Source organism: Callionymus lyra, chromosome 6 (genome assembly GCF_982586985.1).
Source record: "Callionymus lyra chromosome 6, fCalLyr1.hap1.1, whole genome shotgun sequence".
Taxonomy (NCBI): Eukaryota; Metazoa; Chordata; class Actinopteri; order Syngnathiformes; family Callionymidae; genus Callionymus; species Callionymus lyra.
The window spans coordinates 4,605,307-4,625,647 of NC_141823.1; the positions used below are offsets into that span (position 1 = coordinate 4,605,307).

The 20,341-nt window shown below is 37.3% G+C and overlaps 1 protein-coding gene across 2 annotated transcripts in view; it reads left to right on the plus strand.

Annotated features, from left to right (window-relative positions):
• Window positions 1-20,341, plus strand: part of mdga1 (MAM domain containing glycosylphosphatidylinositol anchor 1) — a 246,681-nt gene that overhangs the window by 195,534 nt on the left and 30,806 nt on the right. For both annotated transcript variants that reach the window (XM_087793129.1, XM_087793130.1), the window contains exons 11-15: window positions 44-192; window positions 8,034-8,214; window positions 9,441-9,464; window positions 12,390-12,542; window positions 12,612-12,773. In XM_087793129.1, the coding sequence (XP_087649255.1) occupies window positions 44-192; window positions 8,034-8,214; window positions 9,441-9,464; window positions 12,390-12,542; window positions 12,612-12,773 (669 nt within the window). The remainder of the gene's footprint in view (window positions 1-43; window positions 193-8,033; window positions 8,215-9,440; window positions 9,465-12,389; window positions 12,543-12,611; window positions 12,774-20,341) is intronic.

The window sequence follows — 20,341 nt, forward strand, 5'->3', positions numbered from 1 at the left end:
TCGCTGATCCGAAGTCGTAACGTCCCTCGTCCGCCGAAAACAGCTCAGCCCTACAACGCCGAGTTCTACTTCGACACCCCGAACCCGGTCCGGATCCAGAAGGGGAACAACTACTCCTACAACCTGCAGTGGACCCAGAGGGACCCCGAGGCCACCGACAGAATCATCGGCTACTGGGTCAACGTCCGGAAGGTGAGTCTCCGGAAGGTTCCTTCGATGAAACCTGATCTGAAGAGTGAAATGCAGACGAAAGAGAGAAAACAAGTCTCTCCACATTTAAATACAACGTCGGAAAGTAATACCGTCGCAATTTCACAAGCCATCTATTCCTGCAACACTTTCCTCGACTCATCCTCTTAACGCCTTTACACTCGATCTTTCTAACGCCTTCCAAGTGACGCGAGCGTCTCGGGAGGCTGTCGGCAGTTTTGCAGTGATGGAGGTCTGTCGTCACTCTCTGAACCGCCAGGTTACATACTTCATACCTGGAGGAATCATGTCGCTTTGTTCTTGTTTCGTTTTGGGAATATATCGTCCTCTTTAATTATTTTTATCATTTTTTACCTTCAATATTTAAATAATAAAATAGTCTTTTATTTAGTCGATTTATATACTTTCAATATACCTTTTATGTTTCAATAATTCCTTAAATTTGTGAAAATGCCTTGGAATTATTTAAAAATATATTTTGTTTATATTTGCACTTTGTCATCTCTTTGAACTTTGTTCTTTATTTGCCCTTTGTTTTGATGAAACTATCGTCTGCTGTGAACTGGAAAAACTATTTCCCAAAGGAGATTGATCCATCCATCCATCCATCCATCCATCCATCCATCCATCCATCCATCCATCCATCCATCCATCCATCCATCCATCCATCCATCCATCCATCCATCCATCCATCCATCCATCCATCCATCCATCCATCCATCCATCCATCCATCCATCCATCCATCCATCCATCCATCCGTCCACCCATCCATCTATCATCTATCCTTCCATTGTATAATTTCTATATCCACCCATCCATCTATACATCCATCCATCCATCCATCCATCCATCCATCCATCCATCCATCCATCCATCCATCCATCCATCCATCCATCCATCCATCCATCCATCCATCCATCCATCCATCCATCCATCCGTCCACCCATCCATCTATCATCTATCCTTCCATTGTATAATTTCTATATCCATCCATCCATCCATCCAGTTTTTTTTAATCTATTTTAATTTTGGATTGATTTCAAATAACTTTTCAAATTTTTCCTTATTTTTCTTATTATTATTGTATACTAAATATTAGATGAATTACTTTAATATGTTATACATTCATATTTAATGATTATGAGTCTTTTTTCCACAACACAATCGTGATTTATATACTTTAAATACATGTTTTATCTTTTAATAACTACTTACATTTTTGCTCTGGATCTATTAAGTAATATCTTTTTTATTATTATTTTCATTTTTATATTTTGTGTTTTAGATGTTTTTTTCTTCTGAACACAATATTATATACATTACTTTACCTTTTAGATGTTTGTACTTATTCTTTTTTATTCAATTTTCTCTGGAATATTTATATTATATCCTTTTTTGTTTGTTTGTTTCAATCATTTTTTATTATTTTCATTCGTATATTTTAAATCAGTTTCAGATCATTTGGTCTTTTTTTTCATATAATCTCACATTCTTCCTTCTTTACACAATATTATATGTATTACTAAATATGTTATAGATTTATATTTAATAATTATTAGTCTTTTTTTCACTTGTTTATAACAAAGTTCTAATTAATATACTTTTAATATACTTTTCATCTTTCAATAATTCCTTGTGAAAATGCTCCGGATTCTTTCAAATATATCCTCTTCTTAATTGGCTTCATAATCTGAATCTTAACTTGTGTTTCTAACGACAGTGGTTTATAAATTCTTCGAGTGAGAAGCTTCCAGATATAGTTTCTCTCACAGCAGCTTGAAGGTTACGCTTGACTGGACTTGACATCGTGTTAGCATCTTGACGTGTTAGCATCAGGACGTGTTAGCATCTTGACGTGTTAGCATCAAGACGTGTTAGTATAATGAAGTGTTAGCATCTTGACGTGTTAGCATCTTGACGTGTTAGTATCTTGATGTGTTAGCATCTTGACGTGTTAGCATCAGGACTTGTTAGCATCAGGACGTGTTAGCATCTTGACGTGTTAGCATCAAGACGTGTTAGTATAATGAAGTGTTAGCATCTTGACGTGTTAGCATCTTGACGTGTTAGTATCTTGATGTGTTAGCATCAGGACGTGTTAGTATAATGAAGTGTTAGCATCTTGACGTGTTAGCATCTTGACGTGTTAGTATCTTCATGTGTTAGCATCAGGACGTGTTAGTATAATGAAGTGTTAGCATCTTGACGTGTTAGCATCAGGAGGTGTTAGCATCTTGACTTGTTAGTATCTTGACGTGTTAGCATCTTGACGTGTTAGCATCAGGACGTGTTAGTATAATGAAGTTTTAGACTCTTGACGTGTTAGCATCAGGAGGTGTTAGCATCTTGACTTGTTAGTATCTTGACGTGTTAGCATCTTGACGTGTTAGCATCTTGACGTGTTAGCATCAGGACGTGTTAGCATCTTGACTTGTTAGCATCAGGACGTGTTAGCATCAGGACGTGTTAGTATCTTGATGTGTTAGCATCAGGACTTCCTGTGTCACTCGTCAGGACTTCCTGTCTCACGCGTCAGGACTTCCTCTCTCACTCGTCAGGACTTCCTGTCTCACCTGTCAGGACTTCCTGTCTCACGCGTCAGGACTTCCTGTATCACTTTTCAGGACTTCCTGTCTCACTCGTCAGGACTTCCTGTCTCACTTGTCAGGACTTCCTGTGTCACTCGTCAGGTCCTCTGAAAGGCAATAACAAGTCTATATTGAGAAAGTCTTCAACAAATTGAATTATTTCTCTGCACTAGTGCGCCCCCTGCTGGACACCAGCATCACCACACGATTAAAACTTTATAATAAACCAAACGTTGTGAACAAAAGTCATCAGAAAACAGTCGAACCTTCATCTTCTTCACGCTGGTTCTGCCCGTAAGTCTCCGTCAAACAGGCTCGTCTCGCAAACACTCTTTCATTATCATACGAATGAGGAACCGAAACGTACGACCACGAACCGGAGCTTAACTTGGAATCAAAGGTGTGAATAATTGACGACCCTCCCCCGCCGTCCTCAGCGAGACCGTAATGAATCGTTCATTTGCTCTTAATATCAATGAGCCGCGGATCATCCTCGGAACGAGCCGTTAATGGAGGATAAGCGATTCATTAACCTCCGTCTGTCTCGATCCTCCTCGTCTGTCGCCTCCGTCTGACGGCGCCTCGCTTTCTTTCCTTCTGTTGTGTCGTCGGCGGCAACGCCGTGAACTTTGACGACCCGGGGCGACAGCTGTCAGTCACGTCTCCGCCCCTCGCCACATACATGCCTTGCGTCCACCGATGGCCGCCGGATGCGGAGGCAGAGGAGCTGAAATCCACTTCGTCACACTCCGGCGCCGCATTGATCCGCTCGTCTTCTGGGCTTCAGAGAGACTGTGTGTCGCTTTCCAGGGTTTCCAGAGTTTCTCGTCGCGCCGGCTTTGTATGGAAGACCATTAATGACGATTATTAATAGAAAAATCAATGTATACTTGCATCACCAGATGTACTCCTGTGTTGTTCTCAGTTTTATCCTGATCTTTAAAATATATACTTTATTGAATATTGTTTTGATTGTTTAAGCGCTTTGTGACCCTGGTCTAGAAAAGCGCTATATAAATAAAAATTACTTACTTACTTACTTCTGAACTTCTTATATATTTCTCAAATAAATGAATATACATGAATGAAAATGTTTAAATAAAAAGATAGTTTGGATTTATTTTTTTGTCAGAAATGCTATTTTTGTATATATATATATATATATATATATATATATATATATATATATATATATATATATATGATTGTTGTACTATTTTTAATTAAATAAATAAGCGTTAAAAAACGGTAGACTAGCAAGATGCTAACACGTGACTCTTGACGAAGTCGTAACTGCTTTCATTTGTTTTGCTTTTGGAGTCACTGTATCCTCTCGTCCTCAGTCGTCAGGACTTCCTGCTCAATCGTCAGGACTTCCTATCTCACGTGTCAGGACTTCCTGTTTCACTTAAATATATCGCGTGAAAAGCAGAAAAAAGTGCACCAAATAATTCACTTAAAAAAATGGAAAAATAACAACAATGATGAGAGTTAAAAATACAATTAAAAACTTGTTAAAATAAGAATAATTAGCATGAAAAACTAAAAAATGTTTTTATGAAAAATGGAAAAATGATGAGCATGAAAAATTAAAACATTTTAAAATGGAAAATAGAAAAAACTAAAAAAAAATGTTATGCATGAAAGTTGTTTTGCATGTTAAAAAAAAGAAATGTTTAGAAAAATAAGTAGCAAAAAAAAGGAAAAATAACCAGCATGAAAAACAATTCATGAATAATGTGTAAAAAAAAATAAAACGAAAAACTAATAATTAGCATAAAGAACTGGAAAATGTTTTTAAATGAAAAACAAAAAACATGATCAGCATTAAAAACAGATACAAAATTGTACGAAACCAGAAATACCTTGACAACCAAAACTAAATAAATAGCTCAGAAAATGGAAATAAAAAAAAAAAACGAAATCCCTATCAAAACAGGAATGATTTTTACCAAGTAAATCAAATAGTCTATATATATATATATATATATATATATATATATATATATATAGTGTGTATATATATATATATATATATATATGATTGTTGTACTATTTTTAATAATAAAAAAAATAAAATAAGCGTGAAAAAACGGTAGACTAGCAAGATGCTAACACGTGACTCTTGATGAAGTCGTAACTGCTTTCATTTGTTTTCAAACCAAAATATGTCCAAACATCAGCTTTAAAAGCTGCTGGAGTCACTGTATCCTCTCGTCCTCAGTCGTCAGGACTTCCTGCTCAGTCGTCAGGACTTCCTATCTCACGTGTCAGGACTTCCTGTTTCACTTAAATATATCGCGTGAAAAGCAGAAAAAAGTGCACCAAATAATTCACTTAAAAAAATGGAAGAATAACAACAATGATGAGAGTTAAAAATACAATTAAAAACTTGTTAAAATAAGAATAATTAGCATGAAAAACTAAAAAATGTTTTTATGAAAAATGGAAAAATAATGAGCATGAAAAATTAAAACATTTTAAAATGGAAAATAGAAAAAAATAAAAAAATGTTATGCATGAAAGTTGTTTTGCATGTTAAAAAAAAGAAATGTTTAGAAAAATAAGTAGCAAAAAAAAGGAAAAATAACCAGCATGAAAAACAATTCATGAATAATGTGTAAAAAAAATAAAACGAAAAACTAATAATTAGCATAAAGAACTGGAAAATTGTTTTTAAATGAAAAACAAAAAACATGATCAGCATTAAAAGCAGATACAAAATTGTACGAAACCAGAAATACCTTGACAACCAAAACTAAATAAATAGCTCAGAAAATGGAAAGAAAAAAAAATGAAATCCCTTTAAAAACAGGAATGATTTTTACCAAGTAAATCAAATAGTCTATATATATATATATATATATATATATATATGTTTATATATATATATATATATACAGTATATATATAGAACTTTCCTATATAATTGAGTTGGAAAAATGGCTTGCTTTATAACATCTTTAATTTTTATATTTTCACAAAAACAAATAATGAAAAGGTGTAATTTGGAAGAAAAAAAAAACAGGCATCTCTGCCATAAACACTCTGGCGTCGACACAGAGAAAAAAAAAAGCTGATCTACAGAATGGTTGGCAGAGATGATTCCGTGACCCGACCAGAGATAAAAGTTTGTGGCGCCGGAGTATGAAAGATTGAACAGCGGCTTCCAGTCTCGCCGAATAATTGCTCGTCGACCAAAGATCCTTGTTAGTCTGCGAGGAACGAGGATCTGAAGAAGCGTCTTCGTGTGAACGACACGTGACACGACGGAGACAGAAGTCGAGCAAAGTCACGTGACCTCACGTCGACCCCAAACTTCTGAGTGTCTCTGTGGGGATTGAACTGAAAAAGCTTTTCTTTCCGACGGAAGAATATGTGGGATTTCTACATTTTTGTATGATTTTTTCTGCTGTGAAAACGCTTCAGACACACACGACACACACTCGTGGACACACACTCGTGGACGCACACTCGTGGACACACACTCGTGGACACACAACTGCATGCATTACCTGCTAATGGGCGGCGGTGGGCGGACAAAGGTGCGAGCCTGAAGAGTCTGACGGACGCATTAGCCGGAGCTCGCCGCGGGTCTTTAAGCAGCCGGGATCACAGGTGGACACGCAGCTAATGGATCCTTGTGTGGGCGGAACAACTGCTCCGTGATCCATTTACACGGAACAAACACCAGGAACAGATTCACTCGTGTGTTAATAATAGTTTGTGTTTTGTATGAGTTTACTCCGGTTTCCTCCCATGTTTGGAAAAACACATTATTTGTCAACGTTTTCAGCAAATTTTAAAACATAAATTATTATTTTTCCTTCTCTGTCCTCGTGTCGAACATGATCTTCACATGTAGATGTAACATTACTGGTAAAATATCAGTGTCTTCAGTCTTTTTTAGAACAGTTTTTATATGTTTTAAAAATAATTACATTTAGAAAATGTTTTTTTTTAATGTTTTTAAAAATTATTAAATTTAAAAAATCAAACATTTTCAAAATGATTAAATAATTTTACACATATACAAAGAAGTTAAACTTTAATTAAAAATTGCCAATATTTTCTAAATTAATAATTCGAATAATTATTTATTCCAATTATTCAAAATTACTTTTCTGAAGAAAACATATGAATATTTTTGAATAATTCAATTAAAAAATTACAATATTTTCAAAATGAATCGTTCATTTTACGCATATATTTTGATGTTCTTGTTACAATTATTTGAAAACATTTTTTTACAAAATAAAAAATCTAAATGTCTTGATTGATAATTGAGTTTAAAAATGTCTATATTATCAAAGTTAATATTTTGTTTTACACATTTAGTTTAATATTCTCATTCCAATTATTTTAAAATGCATTTTCTACAAAATAAATACCATATTTCGTGGAATAATATCATTAGAAATTGTCAATATTTTCAAAATGAATAAATATTTTTCACATAAAGCTTGATATTTTCATTCCAAATATTTAAAAATCCATTTGCTGAAGAAAAAATCTGAATATTTTGGAACAATTCATTAAAACATTCCAATATTTTCAAAATGTATAATTGTTTTGTTCACATCAAGTTTAATATTTTATTTCCAATTATTAAAAAATAGATTTTCTAAAAAGTATTTTTTGAATAATTAAATTAAAACATTGGTATATTTTCAAAATGAATAATTATTTTTACACTTTAGGTTTGATATTCTCATTACAATTATTCAAAAATGTATTTTCTAAATTCATTTTTTTCAAATTAAAAGCCTTTTAAATTCAATATAAAATGTGTAAAATGATCCAGAAAGATCCAATCCAGCACTGAGACCCTTTTTTTTAATTTAAATTCACTCATTTCTGAAAATACTACTAGTTGCAAAACATTGTTTTGATTAATTCAATTTTAATTAAACTACCACACTGTGTGTAAAAAGAATGAACCAAATATTCTGATTTTCAAATATTTATTAAAAAAAACAACATCAACTTCTGTAATTAAATTATTAAAAACATAAAAAAAAAATCATTTAAGAAAAAACAATTCGTCAAAAGGTCCAAGTTTCAACATTTGAAATGTTAAATATTCTGATGACACTGATATACTTCTATACAACGTGTGAAAATACCTCAAAGTACTTCAAACCTTGACGTTCATGAGTGATTATTCCTACTAAAGAGACAAGTGTCGGTGAAACCTGAGGATGAAACGTTCTTTTCTTGTGTTTGTGTCGCAGAACAAGCAGAACCTGATGTCCAAACAGATCGACCTGAAGGGGAAGGAGCCCGAGAAGGGGGTCCTGATCTCTCACACCATCTCGGACCTGAGGATCCCGCTGTCCTACGAGGTCCGTCTGGCCCCCATCACCACCTACAGCACCGGAGAGTACGTCAGTCGCATCGTCCAGTACTCGGAGCGTGAGTGGAACCTTATCTCTTCCATGGTCACTGTTTCCATCCAGCACCGGTGCAGTCGTTTGCTCAAGAGCAGGAATCAAGTTTCTCAGGGGCCACAGTTTATACAGTGAAGGGCCATTGAGAAAAAAGAATATAATATGCTAAAATTATCATTTTATTGTATTTTATTTAACTTTTACATTGTTTTAAATCAGTTTCATTATTTTCAAAAACACCTTTTTAAGGTTTTTTAATTAACCTTACAAAAAAAAATCAAAATTAATCATTATCATCAAATATTTTGTAAAATAATTTAGTTAAAAAATGTCTATTATCAAAATTAATATTTTGTTTTACACATACAATTTGACATTATCATTAAAATTATTCAAAAATACATTTTCTACAAAGAAAATATGCAACTTCTTGGAATAATTAAATTAATTGTTTATATTTTTTTTAATGAATAATTCGTTTTCACTTAAAATTTGATTTTCTTATTCTAATTATTAGAAAAAAATCTAAATAATATAGAATAATTTCATTAAAAATAATATTTTCAAAATAAATTATTTGTTTTACACGTAAAGTTTGATATATTCGTTCAAATTATTAAATTATTTAAAAAAAAAAACATTTTCCAAAATAAATTCTGAATATTTATGTAAATGTGAGTATAAATATATTAATAAAAACAACTGAATATTTTCAAAGGTATAATTTGTTTTAAACATAAAGTTTAAAATTCTCGTTAAAAAAAAAAAATCTAAATATCTTCTATCTATAATTTCATAAAAAAAAAAGAATATTTTCAAAATAAAATAATTACTTTTACACATAAAGTTTTATTCAATCATAACAACTTCATTTTACATTAAAGACAATCACAGTCACAGAAACATTGTACCCTCCATTAAAAATGTAAAAAAATGTGGTTATTTGGTGAAACTCTGGTCCGTCGCAAAGGTACTGGTGGTTGTAAGAAAGACAAGGACATGGAAACGATATGAAGAAAGACGTGCCTTGATATCCGTGTTTCATATTCAGGAAAAAAAGGTTTCATTCATCAATTAATCAATCAAAAAAAGTGTTAAAGTGTAAAAATACTCAACATTTCCTGAGCGTTTAATCGAAGAACTTGTCCTGTTATTCAGCTATAAATGAGTCTGGAGCCGCGACTGTTCTCTAAATGTATTTTCCTGTTTGCTCGTATCAAGTTTATCAATTCTGTTGTGGTTCTCTTGCAGCGTACACCTACCCGAGACCCTCAGGTGAGACGCTCCTTCAATTACTCCCCCCTCGTCTCCCCCCTCGTCTCCCCCTCACCCCTGTTGTTGTTGTTGCTGTGATTGATGACGCTGGAGTGGAATTAGCAAGCGTTGGATTCTTTTTACTGAAGTCTAATTTAGCTCGTGCGCTTGAAGACATGTCGGCCACGAGTCTCAGGTGTTGACTCCTGGTTCATGTCTTTGGTCGTACGTTGGTTAATAATGCGGCGAAACTATTGGGCGTGAAGTCACTCGGATTTTTGACCGGGTTAAACTTCTTTAAATAATAATGACATTTGGCACAAACACTTTAAAGACCTACAGAATATTTATCCACTTTAAACAACACTCAACGCTGACTCAGATCTAAGGGTGGGTATCGTAGAGGTTTTATCTAGTACCGGTACTTTTAACGGTGAGAAATAGGGGGTACCTACTTTAGCAATTGTAAGCTAGTCTATAAAGTCTATAAAAATAATAAATATTGTTATTTTAAACAACTTTCCATAGTTTTCCTGAGTTAGGTCTGATAGTGATGTGTTGATGAAGCTTCATGAAACGGTGTCATGTTCTTCAGAGGTCAGTAGGTGGCGTCGACAATTTAGAAAATGATGTTTCATCCAGTTGTTCAAAACAAAGGAAAATAGTGCAGAGACGCCATCTAGTGGACTCTGACGATAATGACACTGTTTCATGAAGCTTCGTCATGAACGAGCTTTGTAGTAAAAAGACCACTAGATGTCACTCTCTGCTTTATAATCTTTGACTCTGATCTACTAATTCAATGAAACATCATTTTCACTGAGGGTGACATCTAGTGGTCTTTAACATGTATCATGATACATCATCAGCTGCTTCATGAGGCTTCATCAACTAGTCATGGTATCTCAGCGTCGGAACTCATCTGGCGAACCCCCGCATGCTCGTGAACGCACGATTTAAACCCCGAAAATTACACTAAAATGAAAACAATGAAATCTAATTTTGGTTACTTCAAACAAAGTGTGTATTTTCGTGTGTGTTGTTGTGTTTTTTGATTCATATTGTATCATCAGTGTGTGTTAGTACAAAACTCTTTTTTCATTGAAATATTGACATTAGCAAAAATTATCTTAAGTTCCGCCCACTGAAAACACTTTGTTTTTATGGAGATGAAATCTTGTTGACCATAACCACATCCACTCTGCTGTGATTGGTCGAACATGGAGGTTTGTCACGCATCATCAATCATGGAAGTCACCACCTCCAAGGGACTCATAGTATAAATAAAGCGGGGTGTGATTACAGCTGGAGGACGAGTGAAGCCACTATTACGTCATAATGGACTCTCGTAACCTCTCGTTCGCCCAGATTTCAGAGCAACTTTATAAAGTAATAAGTTCAAAACATGGTCATGATGAGGAACTTACTGCATCTTGGAGAAGAAGACTTCATTTCAAACATGAGAGTCAGGAGAGTTTTCACATTAGTTGACCTGTAGCGTCAGAACCACCAGTACCAGGCGTACACATCCCGACCCAAATCTGTCTCTCCAGCGCCTTCTTGTCTTCATTCCCGTCACTGCATGGAGTCGATCGCCTCTGTTTTCTTCATTAAGAGAGCGTCAGGTTTCCTTTGGCCTCGCAGTCCATCAGCTCCGCCAGGACGAGGCAATTAAGACGACGGCAGATTGGACCAGACTGTGCAGACGAGTTGGAAAAAAAAGACGAGTTTGTTGAAAAAATAAAACATAAAAACGCTCATGTATGACAGCTTTCATGTCTCCTGGCTCAGACGGTTTCAACCGTTACTCGCCGTCCTTGGTGGTCATTTGGGCCAAAAGTCTGTGACAGAAAAGGACAAACTAAGAAAGAAGAGACGTTCAAGGACGGCGTTTGAAGAAGGAAGACGAAACTTTGACTTTTTTTTTTTCATCGTGTTTAAAATGAATGAAGAACAGACGAAAAAGCTTTTTGTGTGGTTTTTGTGAAAACAAGGTCATTTTTTTTTAGGTAGTAGGGGCGTCAAACTCAATCACACAAGGGCCAAAAAACCTTTTAGAAGTCGAAGTCAAGGGCCAAAGAAAATAGACATTCACTTGTCAGGAAGTCTGACATTTTGTTTCATTCTTAAAGGCTGAATTTATCTCATTTATCTCTGTCTTTGTTCTCCCCCCACTCATATTGCTGACTGTCTTTAATATCTTGCCCTTATCTTATCTTAAACACTGACATCTTAAGTCAATGTAAAATGACTTCATGACTTAAATACACAAATAATACGGATGGGTTCCAAATAATTTTATTTTGTCAATCTTGTACCGGACTCACATTTTTAAGACTAAAGATAAATTAAAGCAGAAATATTGCGAGAACCAGACTGAAGTCTGGCAGTGACGATATTTAAAAGTACGAAATGAGCATAAAATTATTTTACTGTGAGGGCCACGTAACATTTTCATTTTCTGACGGGGCCCCCGGCCTCAGTTCGTAAGAGAAAAAGTTTAAATATATGAAAAAGTTTAGGCCCCACATTTTTTTTTTCTTTCAAAGCAGACCTTCCTAGAGAGCAGTAAAGTGTAGAATATAACAACAGAAATTATACAGACGGAGGAGAGGAAGTAGAGACACAGACGACGAACATAAAGATACAAATAATAATTAGAACCAAAAGTAGTCAAAGAGACCAGAAGGTGAACCTGAGAAACAACAAGCAAGAAACAAGATAAACATAGTATTATTCATTGATTCTTGCTGGAGGCTGCTGGTGATAAACAATATTTAAATGCAGGTGTGAAGCTCGGCAGCCAATCAGATCGGGTCATGTTGCAGGAAACTTGGAGAGAAAAGTCATAACAGAAAATAAACAAAAAAAAGTTTTCATGTCTTGTCGTTGACATCGAGATACAAAACAAGATCTATTGTATTCACTCGCGTCTCTTTCCTGCAGACCACGTGTGCGGCTTCGAGGACGCCCGTGTTTGCGGTTTCACCCAAGACCGGACCGACGTCTTCGACTGGACCCGACAGAACCACCTGACCCAGAACCCCAAGCGCTCGGCCAACACCGGGCCCGAGACCGACCGCAGCGGCACCAAGGAGGGTGAGGAAGAGTCGGTCTTTAACGGTTCGAATACCGTGACTCACGACTCGACGTCGGTTTTTTTTCCAGGATACTACATGTACATCGAAGCGTCGCGGCCGCGGGTCCAGTGGGACAAGGCTCGTCTACTGTCCCCTCTTTTCAACGTGACCTCGGCGAAGGGGCCCAAAGGCTCGGGCAGAGCCCCCTACTGTGTGTCCTTCTACTACCACATGAAGGGCAAACACATCGGTGAGTTTCGCCCCTTTTGTTTTTGACGCTGTATCCTTGTCAACATCATGATACATATGATCCTTTTTTTAACTGACCTCAGGCACATTTATGGACAAAATCCTCGCTGTCTTGTGTTCATATATATCAAAAGACCAGACACATTTCAGTGAAAACAAGAGGCTGGATTGTCGGTAAAAAAATGCAGTTATTTAACAAACAAAAGAATTGTTAATTTCAGAATTTAAAGTACATTAAAAGAATGATTGTAGAAATAAGTTGACTTTGTACATACAAAAACATTTGTAGATGAAAGAATGTTGTTAATTTACCTTTAAGGTCCTTCTCAATCAAAATCCAAGCACATCACTACAAATCCCCAAAGAAACAATAGCCAGTAAAGAGTTTTAGATGGTAGTGATGTGTTGATGAAGCTTCATGAAACAGTGACATTATCTTCAGAGTCCACTAAATGGTAGTGATGTGTTGATGAAGCTTCATGAAACAGTGTCATTATCTTCAGAGTCCACTAGATGGTAGTGATGTGTTGATGAAGCTTCATGAAACAGTGTCATTATCTTCAGAGTCCACTAGATGGCGTCTCTGAACTATTTTCCTTTTTTTTTTTAACAATTGTTCTAATGAAACATCATTTTTAAACTGATGGCTCCACCTACTGACCTCTGAACAACATGACACTGTTTCATGAAGCTTCATCACTACTTTTAAGGTGAGTCATATTCCTAAGTTGAGACCAGAAGTTTGAGCTCGAGGAACAAGGAAACACTTTGACGAGAAGTGAGAGAGTTACTATGATATATTTTTAAATGGTTGGCATTGAAGAGAGTTGAAGGTTCTAGAAGGTTTTTAGACAAGACATATGAAATGCAACAGGTGCTCAACATCATGTAGGTTGGGAATGTCCTCGGACACCATTTGTAACGTCACATCCAATAGACATGACGTTTGAATAATGTCGCCTCAAATAAATCTCTAAAAATTGAATCTCCTCGAGGAAATAGACAGTTCCTCGATTTAGATTCAGAGTGTGTGTGTGTGTGTGTGTGTGTGTGTGTGTGGTCAAAGTATTTGTGATGGAGGGAACTTCTGTTTGGCTTTTTGTGTGTTTGTTTTTATGCACGTGTGCGTCCTGAGGTGGCGGAAGGGGCAGTGGGTGTTTGATTTATCGCCCTGGCAGGAAGCAATCAGTCACTTTGGGAGGCTGTTTGTCATAATATGCACTGACTCACAGCTAGACATGCATCCTGTATCACACGCACACACACTCACACACACGCACACACACTCACACAGCCTGTGCGCTTGCATGCAAAGGAAAGTAATATCAATAACCCACACCGGGAAACAACAACCATGTTGTCAGCTGAGGGTCTGCAGGTCACACAGAAAAAAACTTCTATTTGGTCGGAAAGTTTGTATTGAGACGAATCGACTTTTAAGAATTGAAATTCAAATTGTTTCAAACACATTTCCATTAGATGTCATATTGCCCAGAGGCTTGACGATCGCACAAGCCAAGAACAACAAACGTGAGTCTCTGAGGGCATCTAGTTTTATTTTAAATACTCTGTAATTATTTTTCAAGGTCAGGTCACACTTTGAATTCAACGAATAAAACTGATGAGTTCAAAATAAAGTATTTCTTCATGATGGCGAGCCTGGACTAAACTTCTACTTTTGTGAACGTGGCCTGGATAAAACAAAAATATTTAAAGCAGAAATCATGAGACAACCAGACTCAAACAATATTTACTGATCATGCAGAAGACACACAGTGTTTAATAAAAGTGCAAAGTTCAACTTAATGTTGATTTAAGTGTCTCTTAAAGTGATATTTTACTCATTAGTTTGTGTCTTTTTGTGTAAAATTATCTCTTCATTGAAACATTGACATTAGAAAATTATCTTAAACTCCGCCCACTGAAAACACTTGTTTTTTCTGTAGTTAAAATCTTGTTGACCATAACCACACCCACTCTACTGGCGGTGATTAGTCAAACATGGAGGTTTGTCAGCACGCTTCATCAATCCCGGAAGTCTCCACCTCCAAGGGACTCGTAGTATAAACAAAGCGGGGTGTGACTACAGCTGGCTGAAGGAGGAGTGAAGCCATTATTACGTTAGACTCTCGTAACCTCTCGTTCGCCCAGATTTCTGAGCAACTTTATAAAGTATTAAGTTGAAAACATGGTGATGATGAGGAACTTACTGCATCTTGGAGAGAAGAAGACGTCAAAATTGTCTATATGTGAGTGAGTCAGGAGAGTGAGTTTTCACATTAGTTGACCTTTAAGTGTCACTGTTGTCTAGCTATGACCTCAGTCTGTCACTCTTGAAAGAAGCACCTACGACGACACAATAAACCAAGAGCCTAAACTTCACATGTGTGTAAATCAGATTAACAGACACAAAGCTACAGTCTATAAAAGGAAGAAACTCAAAGACATCAGTTTTTAAATACTTTTGGTTATTTCCATAAACATGGTGTCGCTCCAGCAGATCAACACGGTCTTGAATTAAGTTAAAAAAGAACCGATAATAATAGAATTTGCATAACTCGCACCATATTTCTGACCTCTGTTGAACTCTCGAAGCGCATCATCCCAGTGAACTGGAACACGCTCTAAGATACCGTCTTTCAAACACACTGGCAGTTAACTTGAGGACAACAGGACTGAGTGGTCGAAGCAGACAAACAGAACACAGCAGCCCGAGGAAGCGGCTTTGCTGTAGCACCTGCTCTTCTCCTGACCTCTCTGGCAGCCCAAGGATATGGACTTGTGTGCGGCGTTTGGGAGAAACAGATTCATCGCTAATAAATTCGAACGAAGAGAGTTTGTGTCGGAGTTTATAAGAAAGATGGAAATATGTAAACTGGAAATAAATCGATTTTGAACCACATTTATTTCCTGTTGGCGACATGACATGACCAGTTATATCATTACTTGATTAATACTACCTTAACTACAGAACAGATACAAGATAACTCTCATACTTGGGCGAAAGTTTTGGCCAGATACAACTGTTTTGCTAAATTAGGCCCCATGTTTTTCCAAATGAATAGGTTTCTCAACACATTTTCCTTTAGTGCCTCATAGATCATTATTGTCCCGCAAGTGACCATCCCACTTGTGGCGCCATTTATCATGGATAATAAAGATGCCTGTCCTACAATGGTCTGGTACACTGAGCTCAATGATCCCTGGCTACAGTTTCTACCTGTCATAATGAACCAGAACCTCCTGCCACAAGAAAAGTTTCTTCCTCTCAGGAATCAATCTCAGGACTCACAAAATAATTTAAGCCTTTGACAATTTTCAATTTAACTTTACTACAATTTTAGTTTATCGTAGGAACCCTTAACTGACTAATGCAGTAAAAATAATACTAAATTCTGATCTTGTGCTTTGACAAAATGCCACCCAAGGGTTTTAGGGATTTTTAGGGGTCCCTGCTTTGCTGAAACCAAGGTCCCTCGGGCATAGACTGAACCAAACACGGTAAGCTTGTTTTGGCTTCCCTGTTACTTCCTACCACCAGTTCTGACAGAATAAGGCAAGATTCGAGTCATATCCATGTTGAGAAAAAATCTCCCGGTTCCAGACATCAAGAGACGACCTAAACAGAAGCTCCTTTTGTTAACAGTCCATTTGAATAATCATGTCGGATATAGAAAAGCATTAACTTCAACAAATAGTCTCCACATTCCCATCAGAGGCTTCATATAGTGTAGCACCTCACTCACTATTATCAGATCATTTTTCACTCACGCTCTTCATTACAGTCAACACATTATTGAGTGGGCTGCTTACATGCACACTTAGCATTGTTAATTACATACTGGAGGATATTATTATGTTGTTGATCGCATTAATGTCTTGTTGTGTAGTTAACTCGCAAAAACAACATTTTCAGCATCCTATTAGTTCGGCAAGTTGGTTCTGGATATGCATGAACGATTCATTTTTCCATTCAGATTTACAGTGCGACGATTGAAAGTATTATTTTGTAATGCTAAGGCTGAAGTGGGAAGCAATATGTACGTCCAAGGTTACGGTGACAACTGGCCTGTCGCGATACGTTAAATAAGGAGAACCAAGAGCAGAAGACAATGCAACCAAAAATGGTTGAATTTTCAAATAGATTTGATCTACAAACACACAGTTAAGTCCAAACATAGCACACAACTTAAACAAGATGGTCCAGAGTCCAAAATAACTTTATACGAGAAAAGTCACAAATCAAAACGGCTAATAGACAAGATGGAGTATCAGAGTCATACCAGCTATAAAACCAAACTGTAAGAGCTGGCGCTGGTCTATAGAAAGAACAGTATGGTTGACAGGTTGCCAACAGAGGCGTTTCTTCACTGGTTCCATCCTTTAAAATGCAGACAAACGAGAGGAAACGTAGGTCAAAACAGAAAGTGATATGACAAAACCAAATTTAAGTACAAGGGGTGGTAACATACCAATAGAGGGCCATAAAGATGCTAACGTGACACTTGTCAGGCTGCTGTTTTATTGATTCTTCTGGAAATGGCCTCGGCAGAAACGGAAGAGAAGACACAACTCAAATGTCCTGGCCTTATTTGGATTTGGAAGGGTAGGGCCATGTGCAGAAACTGCATTTCTAGTGTAGCAACAAAAAAGGGGCAACATTACAAATATCTTGTTCATCATCATTTCTATAGAATTGATTTTCTTTCTATAAATAGAAGACGTGGAATTAGTAGTAAAATTAGAAGTAGTAGAAACGTAAAAGTAGTAGAAGTAATAGTGGAATTAGTAGTAAAATGATAAGTAGTAGGTCAAAGTGGAAGGAGTTGAAACATGAGGAATAAAAGAAAGAGTGGAAGAGATAAAACAAAAGTTTGAACTGTTCAAATCAGATAACATTTGTGGGAGGAGAAGCAGTACAAAGTTTAGGTCAGAAGAAAACAGGATCTCAATTGTGTGAATACTGGTAAGCATATGGGAATATACTGCAATTATAACAAACTACATTTTTACATATATAAGTGAGGAGCAGCTAATTCAAAATCCTGATATTGTGATTGTTGTTTTTACAAAAAACGGTTCTTTGCTTGCCTTAGATTTTCATGTTTGACGATTGTGTGATGGAAGAGGATTGTGTCTCTTATTATCGTAGCTCTGTGACACTTCAAAGTAAGCAGTGATACACAACAAGGAGGAAGAACACGACACACAAAGGATGAATGAAAACGCTCGATGGTGGTTTTCGAGAAGCGTTTGTGCAGAAGGAACAACGCTCTGTCTCTAATAAGGTCTTAAAAGTGTCTGGCGGCAATGAGATGAGACAAGGCGCCGCGACTTCAGTCACGCAGCACTTGCTTCTGATTAGTACAATCTGTTAGCAGTTACGCCCATCTCTGCTGCGAGCACGCCGCCAATTTACTCTGTTGTTCTCGCAGTCTGTTCCAATCTGTTGTGGCTTTAATTGCCTTACCTTGGCAGCGCTCACACTCCTGCCCACGGAGAGGGAGTGGAAGAGACGCTGAAAGACTGTTAATGGCAGAAGAAAGGACGAGATGAGGGCGAGTGGCTGCAGGTCGGTCGGAGGAGAGAGGACGAGTGTAGACGCACTCGTTGAAAGGTCAGGCGGTAGAAACATGTTTTTTTCACAGGTGATGTAATGGCTCTTATATAGCTCTCTCTTTCCAAGTCAGAAGTATGTTCACTGCTATGACCACCTGGAATCAGATTAGAACGTAAACAGCATGTAAACAACCACACCAAGGGTGGATTCAATTGGTTTAGGACCCAAGAAGAGGTCAAAGGACAGAGATGTAATTATTCAGCAGGGAGAGCCCGTTGACCAGGTATGTTCCAGAAGATGTGTTCATGCCAAGAACAGTCACATAACGGTCAAGGAAAAAGTGCAACTACATTGTTTTGGTACATGTTCGGGAAATGGCTATCCTAGCAATTACATGTACGGCTATCCTAGCTATTTGTGGTAAAAGGCAGGGACACCCTGGACAGAAGATCAACTTCTCAGACTAACGCACTCAGATCTGTGTACAATTAAGACGTATCAAGTAATAATTGTATATGTTTTAGGTTGTAGGAGGAAACCAGAGTGCAGAATTAATTATGCAAAAAAGAAACCAGGAAGGACCAACCAGGAAGTAGAAATAGAAAGTGAATGATTTGGTGGATCAGTGAAGGGACATCTGTGAAGAAAGAGCTGAGCCAAAAGGATCGACTTCTATCCATGATAATGACCCGAATCAGAGCTAGAATGGGTTATTCTTAGAGATATGATTAGGAGCTCAGACATTCTTGAGGGACTCCAGGTAGAGCAGCCCTTCAGCATGGAGCACATGTACCAAGCTCGTGGTCTGGGGCCAAATCGGTTTGGTTGGCTCAACTGAAAGTAGTTCAGTGTTTAGGAGAGTCTATAGAGGTCAACAATACGATTGATGTTGGAACTCAAAGCGGCTCCACCTTATACAGCTGTTGCTAAAGCCTGATTAGAGCTTCTTAAGAGCCTTCTTCGTCTTGATCTTAAGGTTCTACTAGGAAGGCAGCTAAGAACATGTTTGGGAAACACCTGTATCTTAGCACTCCTTCCTAACTGAACCCTTCTTAGGAGCCTTCGTACGTCCTTAAGAAAAATTGAAGCTGGGAAATGTCCATTTGTTTGGCCCGTGACTTGGACTGCTTGAAGATTTTGGCACCTTGTGTGATAAAGTTTGATTGGGCCTCTTTTTTAGGACGCTTGGTGGACGCCTTTGAGGAAGGTATTCCTGAATCCCTCAACTTGGAACAGACCTCAGGGTTGAACCTGGTAGAAATGTACTCTACGGTTTGACCTGTGAACTCCTCGGCTTCTTTCCCAGAAGAAGTGAAAGATGTTTCGGGGCTAAAGAAAGTTTGACCTTCTTTGCCACTCCAGTAGCAAAAGAGACAACACAAACGCCAGTTTTGAAATTTCCATTCTTCAGGTGGTGAACAGGGTAATGTGTTTCATTACCATATTTTTTTTATTTTCCTGGAAATCTGTTACTCATAAGGGGCCAAACTTTTGTACATAAATGCTTTAAAACTTTTGAGCTGAAGTCGAACGGAGTGCTTGGAGTTCAGGGGGCCAGCTCCAGGAGAGCGGCGTGGATCAGCATTTCAACAACCTTTTCCGAAAACACTTTTTTTTAAAGACCCTACTATACTTTCACTGGCGGGAACATTAGCAGCCGCTCGACCCGTCGGCAGCGCTCTCGCTAACCCAACGAGTAGCCTCCTCTGCCGCTCGCAACAACTCGTCCTCTCGCCTCGTAACACTCACTCGCTAACCTTTTGTTCTCTAACTTCAGTTTCCCGAGTTCCTTCACTTTTCTATATCGTCCTCTGTGATCTCTCACCCAGAAACTGTATGTGATGCCAGAGAGCTGAACGTGAACATCCTCCCACAGTTAAAAGACAAACCTGACACAATACTGAACCAGGAACTGATGCGAACTTTTGAACTTAGATTTAATCGTATGCTTTTGTAAATATATACGTGTAGAAGGAAGGCTAGACTGAAGCAGCTCATTGACTGCTTTC